Source organism: Montipora capricornis, chromosome 7, assembly GCF_036669925.1.
Source record: "Montipora capricornis isolate CH-2021 chromosome 7, ASM3666992v2, whole genome shotgun sequence".
NCBI lineage: Eukaryota > Metazoa > Cnidaria > Anthozoa > Scleractinia > Acroporidae > Montipora > Montipora capricornis.
Window position 1 is genome coordinate 37676744 of NC_090889.1, and position 10738 is coordinate 37687481.

Sequence of the window (10738 nt, forward strand, 5' to 3'; positions counted from 1 at the left end):
TACAAATACTGTTGATTAATTATCTTCGAAAAATGCGTGGTTACGGTTCGAAGAGGGAAAAGGATGTTAGAAGGACGAGGGAAGGACCAGTATGCACTTATTCAAGGAACGCACACAATTAGATCTACGCCTTTGCTCCAGTCTACGACCGGTAAGCGGCACGGTCCTAATGGTCGGGAAAGTTGAATCTAGTTCTACTTTCCCGACCATCACGACCGGCGGTGTCGAAGACCGATCCACTGACCTTTGCAGATTATATGGAAACCAGGCTTTATTTTCAGCTTAGGGAACTGAAATGCACCTGTTTATCCTTACTCGAGGAGCAGCATTTATTGGGACAGTCGTGGCGTTAATTGTCTGTATTCCGAGACACAAGTGAAGTTGAAGTTGGAGAAAAGAGCAAGGGGACACTTCGTGACGCTTATTGAAATCAGCGTGCATCTAATTACAGGGATATACTCATGGGAGCATTCGTTTCAAGGGAGGGGTGTCAACAGGGGGGGGGGGAGGGGGAGGGGCGCAAACTTCTCGGGCAACCGTTCCAAGGGAGGCTCAGGTAGGAGGAGGGGGGTGGGTGGGGGGTTAAAACAGAAATGGTGTTGGGGCCATCTGTTTCAAGTCCGGGATCCCTTCATTCTACAACGATATTTTCTGGAGATATAGATCCCCGTGTTATGTACGACACCAGGAGCTCATCAAGGGAAGCCTCTATCCCCACTAATTCCTTGGGTCAACCCTTTCCCGAGTAAGTTTGTTTTTAGGAACAGGTTTTTCACGTATTATTTTCCTTGACACTGAGCCGGATAGCTCTGTTTCGATTGGCTTTTACAACAGTGGGCTGTGATAACTCTCCCAAGGGAGGCGTTCTATAAATAAATCTACTCGGGAGCTCCTGACAAGGATATTCTCTGGAGATATGGATCCCCCTGCAATGTTTGACGCGTATCTATTCCAGGAACACAGCAGGATATGAAACCGTTTTACGACGTGTGGAAAAAAAAAATCACAATAACGATACTGAACGGTAAAAACACAACACAACAACAACGACTTTCCTTTTGCTTAGCTTAAAGGTATTTCTGTCCTGTTTGTCTTTAATCTTCTTTACTCATCATGGCAAGCGCCAGCGCCAAAAGCCGTGCATTCCTAAGCTTTCTTCTCAACATTTACGAAATTAGGGCGGTGCCAATCGACATCAGCATAACTTATCTTCCTTCCAATTAAAAAATAAATTGTTGCAAGGTACATAGCGATATACGAAAAAGACACACTCAAGGGAATGTAACAATGAAGAGAAACCAACTAAAAGCGAGCCATCCAGTTGGCCCATTCAACCAATGTAAACACTAAATGAATTCAGAAGTCGGAGAAAGAGAGATGGAGCATCGCCATACAAATCCATTTAGCTGACAGATGGACTGCTCTTCCTACTTCCAACAGGCCCACGCCAGCCTTAGCAATGACAAACGAGATTACACGAGTTTTATTAATGTTCTGGAAGACGGACTCAATCAAATCGAGGTGTTGAAAGTGATGCAATGTTCCAAATCAACACATAAATGTACATCTTTGGTGACCATTTTTCAATATTGGCGACGCAATTTTGCAAAATTTGCTTTCTGTATGTGTGAAACGTTTGTAGAATTGCTAAGACCACCGTAACGGCAATAGCTATTGATCAAGCCTATTGCTGGTTTTCACTCACGTGATCAACAGCCATGTTTTTCAACGAAAACAAAAGGAAGCGTTTGCATAATAATAGTGTTAAATTCCCGGAGGATTTGGTCGGGGCACCAACATGGCCGCCTTTTCTTTGTTTTGGGCACCAACATGGCGGTTGTGACGTCATGTGAAAACCGAGAATTGCCAGATTGACTGAGCTGTTTGATTTCGGTCGCCATATTGGACGAGAGGGCGCAAGATCTGAGGAGTGACGAAACGTAATGGGAGGGGCGACTAGTTCAATATGGCAACCGTATTTCCGAAATAACACCGTAATGAGCAGAATCACGATAGAATCAATCCTTTAGATAATGCCGCCAGTAGCAGACGTTGAATAAGACAAAACCTAAAGGAAATAAGAACCGACAAATGTAATCAATAATCTTCGCTATCTGGCATCGTCTGCATCCTCTTATAGCTTCAGCGTACTTCCCAGAAGGAGCATGCGCACTGTACTTTTTCATCATGTGTTTCTCAGCATCTTTCTCGGGCAGAAAAGGAATTTTTCTATTAAATCCCCTGGCCTTCGGAATCACAGGTTCGCTGTTACTTAGGGATCTTTCAAGTATAACTACCTGCCGTTTTTTCAAGACATTAATTGGTTTGCCACCGTTGGCTTCTGTTAACATCTCCTGCAAGATATAAAGAGGAGGAAAAATTGTGCGTGTCATGAATTGATCTGTGTGTCATAATAATAATAATAATAATAATAATAATAATAATAATAATAATAATAACGTTTGAAGAAAGAGCAGGTGAGGTGGGACACCATTCATTTTTAAAGGATAGCATGAAGTATGCAGCAGAGCTCGGTCTTGGCCTGGACCTTGAGCACCCGTCACCCTGCATCACCCAGGGGGGAGTAACAATCACAGACAAGAAGATCAAAGTTGCCTTGAAGGAAACTGTAGAAAAGCAGAATACACAGGCTGTGAGGGAAGAGAGGTGGCAAGGAAAGCTACACACAAGTAGGTGGGAGGATGTAAGTCTGAGTAAGGCAGACTGCTTTGCTTGGCTTAAGGACTGGACGTTGTGTCCGTCTAACACCGTTGCAGGAGTGATCGAGCTCTACGAGCAACTATTGCCAACACGAATATATTACAGTCACAAGGTGCGAGCCCGACCAGCTACTGAAGTGGCATGTAGGCTATGCAGTAGATCAGCAGAAACAGTTCAGCATATTCTAGCTGGATGTCCCACCTTGTCCCAGAACAAGTACTTGGAAAGGCACAATAACGCCTTGAAGATCCTGTTCTTCGAGATCCTGAAGGACGCAAACCTTATTGACAAAGTCCCACCATTGTTCTCCCAAGTAAAACCCAAACCGGTAAATGAAAACGACCAGTTTCAAGCCTACTGGGATGTCCCGCTCTATGCTGAGCACACCGAGGTGAGAGCAAACAGAATCGATGCCCGTTTTATCGACCACCAACAGGAGAAGGTGATAACACTAGAGATGAGCTGTCCATGGATTGATAACCGAACAAGTAAGGAAGAGGAGAAGACAGCCAAGTATGCCCCCCTAAGATGGGAAATAAAGCGACAGTACCCTGGGTACGATGTGCAACAATACAACATCATTATTGACGTGCTAGGTGGATGGTCCACAAACATGGAGGGGGGAATGAGGAATTTACTCGGGTCAAGAGTGAGAACTAAAGGAGTCCTGCTAAAGATGCAGAAATCGGTCTTATCAAGCTCTCTTAATATTGCCCGCACTTTTAAAGTAATCACATAAACTTTACGAGCAATATAACACGAATTTCATTTCAGCAAAGGATATCATTGTAAAAAAAAATGTATTATTATTATTATTTTTTTATTATTATTCATTTTTTTTTTTAATTTTAGCAATCACTTATTTTATATTTTCACATAGTTTAATAGATTTAAGTGGATAATACTTTTAGAAAGATATTTGTAAATAGGACTTGAACATGGTGTTTTTAAGGAGCTCCTGGGTTACGATTAACGCCCCAGGTAGCTTTAAGGTATTGACATTCAAAAGTTTCAAACTGTCATAATAATAATAAAGTTTATATGACAATAATTTTTATATGTCAATCATTGTCATATAATTTTATATGACAATGATAATTTAATGTGAATAAGCACTCTAATAAAATAATAATAATTACAATTCAATTTCTATTGTACGTTTTGCGATTTGATTTCTTGATAAAAAGATAGTGTTACCTATTCAATAAAATCTACTATTTACAATGAGAATAGAAAAATGTAATAAAAATATGTTTCACGGAAAAAAAGGGCCTAAAATAATATATACATAAAAAGAAATTATAAAATTGAGCTGAATAATAATAACAATTATAATTATAATTATTGTAATTGTAATTGTAATTGTAATTGTAATTATTATAATTTAAGCAATTGTCTCTTGAGAGATGCCAAATGGGATTCGAACCCAGGGCCTCTGCAATGCCTGCGCAATGCTCTACCAACTGAGCTTTGAAGCGTCTCAGTTTGGAGCAGGTAAATTTGTTGGGCTCATGTGTTCCCGTGAAAGGACTTGATAAATAAAATGAAGTGGCGTTTGAGGATCAGTTACATACAGTTCATTTCATTAACAAAATAAAATATCAAGTGAAGCTATGATCCTCGCAGTTATGAACGCCATTTTTGTAATTGCGTAGAAAAGCCTGGTAAATTCAAGACTTCAACGGGATTTGAACCCGTAACCTCGCGATACGGGTGCGACGCTCTTGCCGACTGAGTTATGAAGCCACTGATGTTGGGAGCTGGTCATTTGTGCGTTCTTGTGTTCCCGTGAAGAATGAATCAACGATGAATTGATATATGAAATGCCACAAGTCGACCTTACGAGAATCCCAGGAGAAAATGTTTTGACGAGCGAAGCGTGATTTTTCGGACGCGAAGCAGATGAGCAAGCAACTTGTCTGGCTTGCAAGGTTTTCAATTGCGTTTCGCGCCAAGAAGGGGATGAGGTCATTCGCTAGTTCTGCACTTGAATGACGCAATCCGACGAAAACAATCGAACATGTCTTTTTCTCCGAAATCGAAAGAGGACATTTGTTTACTTTAAGCTAAAGACATCAAAAACAAAGACGAGGTAAAAAGAAAGCTTATTTCAATCTTAAGTGGTCGCTTGGAAAGGAGATCTCCAGTGGAATCCTGCAGCTACTACTTTGACAATGTTATGACGAAATTCATGATCAATAACAGGACAGACGCACAAAAAACTGACATCAATTTGTTAATTATCATAACTTCACTTCATTTCATATCCGCAGCTTAATATATGATCCATTTCATATATCATTTCATAGTCAAAATTAAATATGTTAGTTATGTGGGGATAAGTAAGTTACCTCATTAGTTTCATCAGGCTCAAGTTCAAAACCAACGGGTAACTCATTCCCATCGTTCTTGTCGTCTTTCTTTGGTCGGAGTATATACACGACAATGCACTCCGCTAAAACCAGAAACACCATCAAGAAAGAGGCTATAAGGAACCAATCAATGGCCTTTGGATAACTCACTCGCGGAAGCGAGGTATTCACTGATCCAAGTAAGAACATAATCGTCAGTATGGTTGTAATTCCCAGACCTACTCGACCACCCATGTCGTCTTGATCCAACCAAAACACAATCCAGCTGATCGCGACCATTAAGGAGGCTGGGAGATAGACTTGGATGACGTAGTACCCAATGCGTCGTTTGAAGCTGAATCTGATGACAAGCTGGGTGAAGTTCCCTGTAGAAAAAAGGGGCATTATTACTGTAAGGAATGATGCCATTTATGTCGTCGACTTTGACCTCCTCGCGTCAATAGATGCATTCAGCCAAAAAAATGAGCCAATCAAAGATAAGGGCGGAGTAAAAAATAGGTCTAGTTAAGGGATTGCAATCTTCGTGACGGGCGCTCTTAGCTGTACCTTCACGGACTAAACCTGGATTATCAAGATTTTCCCTCCCTCCCTACCCTTGCTCCGTCCTTCGTTTTCCTTTCTTTCATTCATAGGTGTAGGCGTTTTTTCTCGTCCCACCGATGCTGAACATGGCTTTAATTTACTGCGGTTTTTATTGATTTCGTTGATGATATAATAAATAGCCAAGTTGGTGGCCGAATAACGCCAACATGTTTGTAGTTGTCTTTTTTGTGATTTCCATGTCTCAGCAAACTTAGTGCGACCACTTGCAAAGCGCACGGCTTGCTCTACTTAGCAATATTTTATATCCGGCCGGGGAAAAGTGTCGACATAAATTAAAGTTAAAGAGATCGATAACCGTTTTTTATTACACTCAAAAGAATATCGCGTTTCTGATCCCTCAATGAAAAATACACAAATAGGCTAAAGAGTGTAATACGGAAATTGCTATGGAAACACAGCAATGTTTGCATTTCTGATTGGTCAATAAGGAATGCACAAATAGACGTGGACGAAAACGTCACCTCAAAATGTGATTTAACACAAACCGTAAGTCTTTCCATCTCGTTCACGTCATACAATGTGTGCGAAGTATCCTAAAAATTAACTGGGTACGAGCCATTTCAGGGTAACAATAGAAAATGGAAGGTTTGTATTTTTACGCTCTCCTTGTCGCTAAAACCTCAAATAGGAGGTCACGTGACGTCATCACCGCCATGTTAGTGGTAGGGTTGTCCACATTATCCCCGTATAATTTTGAGCATAATAGTGAGGCAGGAGCATCGAGCATTACGCCTGCATAATGGTAAGAAAAATTCCCGGAAATATGTCAAAATATCGAAAATAAATAAACAAATACATGGAATTAGGTACAATCTCGAGATTGGAATTCCTGATTTCCTGTGGAGAAATATATGTAACAATCGACCGCCCCAGACCTCACCACAGGAAACGGACATAGCCACGTGGTGGGACTGGGAGTCTGGACTTTTCCATTTTATGTTCCTTTTTGAGCCTAATAGTAACATATTTTGATTTTAAAGAATTAGCATAATAGTGAAAATTGTGTGCATGATATAGACAACCCTAGTTGGTGGACGAAACAAAGAATCTCTCATTAGGTTCTTTTGTTCGTCCACCAGAAGTCGTGCATTTCTCTATTGTTATTCCTGTGTACAGAGGTTAGTTGAAAACGTCCAATTTGGTGATTCACGTCATATTTGTGCAGAGTACAGCAAACGTACATACTAAAATGCGAGTCGCACGTGCAGCACGTGCATCACGATCATTGTTCCTCTTTTAACCGATGACATTATTTTTTTATGGCGTTTTCGTTGCTGTAGCCATCGTCGTTTCTTTATAGAATGACTGGCCAAATTTATACCAGAGGCGAATAACTCGTCCAAGACGAATTATCATTCTACTATTACGTCATTTTACCATATCTGGACCAGAGAATGCGCAAAGTATGAGACGGTAATACACTGTAGTGCCCCGGTCTGACTGGTTTAGAACAGAGCAAATACGGACGGAACTGGAGTTTTTGAATGAAAGAAATTGTTTTCAACACGATACAAAGCGCGCAAAGTTTATCTAAGAATAAATCCATTTGTGACTGTGCTGGGGCAAGACCGCAAAGTGATAGATCAACATTCTTATCTAATTCACTCGTGTCTAGCCGAATTACAGACGATTTATCCGTCTCAGACGGATAATTTGCCTTAAAAGAGCTATTCGTCTCTAGTACAAATTTGGCTAGTTTTTTGGAACCAGGAACCCATAATGGTTGAAACGTGTAACGCGCGTTCACAGCTTCCGAATACTCAGTGCTAAGTACCATATTTGGAAACCCCTCGCTCCAGTCGAAAACATTGGTGGTATTGCGTCACGGTGTTCTTGCGAACTGATTGGTTGAATGTTTCTCTCTTGTTGTTCCAAATATGGTACTTAGCAAATTGAATATTTACAAGCTTGTTTCCCAGCACACAAGGGGCCGTTACACGTTTCAACTCGTATGGGTTTCTGCTGGAACTTAACTTAGCGCTGTCGTAAGATTTTTACGATTTTTTCCACCTTGTTCAGCCTGTTTTACAGTACGGGCCTAGTATCCCGTAACTTGTTGGGTACACGCGATTTTAAAGTATAAAGAGAGAAAATGAATGGTTCGTTGTGGTCTGCTTGCGTTGTCGTCATAACTTTACATTTGGCGATGTCACGTAGTGGTTTTGTGGAATATGGCAAAGAAGTAAACTTAAATGCATGACTCATGATGAATATTTTACTTTTTTACTCCAATAACATTCTTGCTTTGCGGTAATGCCGTTGCCGTACCCGTCATCGTTGATTAAATTCTCTTTTAACACCCTAACGTAACGTCGGACTTTGGACTATAACAACGAAACCCTTAACAATTATTATTATTTAGATACTGATGAAACACCAGGATTTCTCCTTATACTAAAAAGTCATATCTTCACCGTAACCACGCGAAGTGAACATATCATTTTCATCTTTCACATGTGAGAATATAGGTGTCAGCATGGTAACGAACACGATTAGCCGAGAAAACGCGAGTTTCCTCTTCATTGTAAGATACTTTTGTGCTTTAAATATAATTCTTCTCTACTGTTTTAACATCTTTATTGCAAATTTTACATTATCATGATTTGTTTTTCATAACTTTCATATCATGTTTCATGTTACACAACATGCGTGTTTTAGCAGTTGGTGACCACTTTTTCATCATTTCGAAAATGAGTAAAACAAATTGTTTTAAATCTAGACATTTCATAAATACCTATATAATAAACAGAACATTATATGGTCGCTTGGGGATATACGAATTTTGTCTTCTCGTGCTAAAAGTATCTCTCACTGGTTCGCTTCGCTCACTCGTGAGAGATCCGCTCGCAGTGAACATATCGTTTTTATCTTTCACATGTGAGAATATATCTCTCACTCGTTTGCTTCGCTCACGCGTGAGAGATACTTTCAGCACTCGAAGATAACATTCGTATCCACGCGCGGCCATGTAATACCCTCCATATATCCAGCAAGACCGGGTAGAATAATTGTTTTCTTAAAAACTCCATGATGTTCCCGGGGGTAGTATTGTCGACAAAAGCATGGATTTCTGCCTCAGTCAATTCCGGTCCAAAACAGCTTTTGTCGACCATTTTTTCTCAGAGCTGCAAAATTATTTTTATTTCGCTTTATTGCTGACACGTTCCTTGACCATATTAGGTACAGCAGGTATATGGACTGATAGCTTGTGTCCAGCGAGCTAATGAAAATGCTAGAAATCTGATATCCTTTGTTTAGTTTTTAAAAATCAGAGATACTCACCCGATTCATAAGTTACATTTGTGGAATCTATTTGTACATGGTTCACAACAAACTGGGCGATGTGAGTCTTCTCAACTGTCGCGGTGTCTCTCTTCCATTTGTAAATAATGTCTTTCACGCCGTAACCATCTTTCAAAAACAGGTAAAAAATCAAATATTAAACAGGCTGAGCCTTTTATTAGGCCAGTTTCGTATTTTAACACGGTTGGGTTGGATCGAGCATGAAATGAAGGCAAATGTGGGGGCATCTTTTCACACGCGAATTATTTCCCACGCATTTAGGCCGCTGGTTCACACGAGCGACGCAAACGCAGGCGCAAGCCCCGACGCAAGAAATAAACAAAAAAGCTTGCGCTTGAGTTTGCATTTCTTAGGTGTGAATCGGTGTAACGCAAGGTAAAAAATACATGCCTCTAGGATTGACTTCGTCCACCGTCTTGGGATACTCAATTGCGCGAGCGTATTTCAATATGATTGCGTTTGCGTTCGACGGGTGTACTTCCTTGGGGTTGATTTGCCCCACTCTTGTGAACCAACCTTTAGCCTCCATTTCATGCAAGATCCAGTCTAACCGTGAGAATGCGAAACTTGCCTTAAGGCTATTGGATCGGTAAAGGAAACAGCACTATTGTGTTTAAGTAAACACGAAGACACACTATTAAAGGGGTCGCATCAATCTCTGTTTTTGTTCCGAAATCCATTCAAGCACAACTGATGATCCAAGTTGGCGATCCACACACAGCAACACACGTATTCCTAGTTCGAGAAAAGTGACTGGGGATTTTAGGAAACAGAACGACTAATTATATCATATAACATGTTCCGGGCATATAGGCGTTAGGGGAATATTTATTGCACAAATTATCACAGAACTTTTTATAGTTCGCCTTCAATGTTTTCGTTATATAATATTTTTCGGAACCAATCAGATTGCAGGATTTGTTGAATTCCGCCTGTTCACGTACGTAAATAGCGATATTTATGGTTTACACACATTGATTTGACGTCATATTTCTTTTGATATTCAAATTTGCCATCTACGGAAAAAAAGAGGTCATTGTTTCAACAGACAATAAGCCATTTTCGAGTTCATGTCTGCCTCTTCTTCAAAGCGAGTCTATGTGCGAGATTTTTCATATAAAAATTAGTTTTCATTCATGTGTGAAGTAGAACTAATTACCATCACAAAATCTTCGCACTTAGACTCGTTTTGAAGAGGAGGTGGACATGAACTCGGAAATGACCTATTAGCTTCCGGTTGGCATATCAATAACAATGGTGACGTCACGAGAAACATCGCCATATACAGCGCATTTAAAGTTCGAGTAGGGATCAGCAAGACATCAAGAGATTAACATAAGGGAATTAACCCCTTGAAAGGTGAACCGAAAGGAATATATTATTTTTATATATTATAAACCTACAACTTGAAAAGAACAGCGCACATTCTTGAGTATCCATCGGAAAATCTTCTAAACGCATGTCACAGGACGCCACGATCTTCACCCTGGGAAAACACAATAATCCTTCATGTTTCTTTTCCCCTACTTAGTTCGTTCTTTAAAGTACTGCGAGGATAGTTTTACCTAAATACATATGTCAGAAAAAAATCACTCAAAACACGATTAGATTTCTTCGAACTATTCTGTTCAAAGGAAAAATGAGAATTTGTTTCAAATAAGGAAATATGTCTTTTTCGGTATATTAAAATTCAGCTTGTTAGCGAGGCAGTGATGACAAAAACAATCAAAACACGTTGG

General features: G+C 40.1%; 1 protein-coding gene across 3 annotated transcripts in view; it reads right to left on the reverse strand.

Moving 5' to 3' along the window:
- Positions 1 to 804: 804 nt before the first annotated feature.
- LOC138057922 (gamma-aminobutyric acid receptor subunit beta-like) overlaps positions 805 to 10738 on the reverse strand; it is a 51512-nt gene continuing 41578 nt past the window's right edge. For 2 of the 3 annotated variants that reach the window (XM_068903827.1, XM_068903826.1), the window contains exons 7-10: positions 10403 to 10485; positions 8979 to 9107; positions 5073 to 5458; positions 806 to 2354 (exon numbers count right to left, since the gene is read on the reverse strand). In XM_068903827.1, the coding sequence (XP_068759928.1) occupies positions 2019 to 2354; positions 5073 to 5458; positions 8979 to 9107; positions 10403 to 10485 (934 nt within the window). In that variant the 3' untranslated portion in view covers positions 806 to 2018. Of the gene's footprint in view, positions 2355 to 5072; positions 5459 to 8978; positions 9108 to 10402; positions 10486 to 10738 lie in introns of all 3 variants that reach the window. The other variant, XM_068903825.1, reaches the window with a different exon arrangement.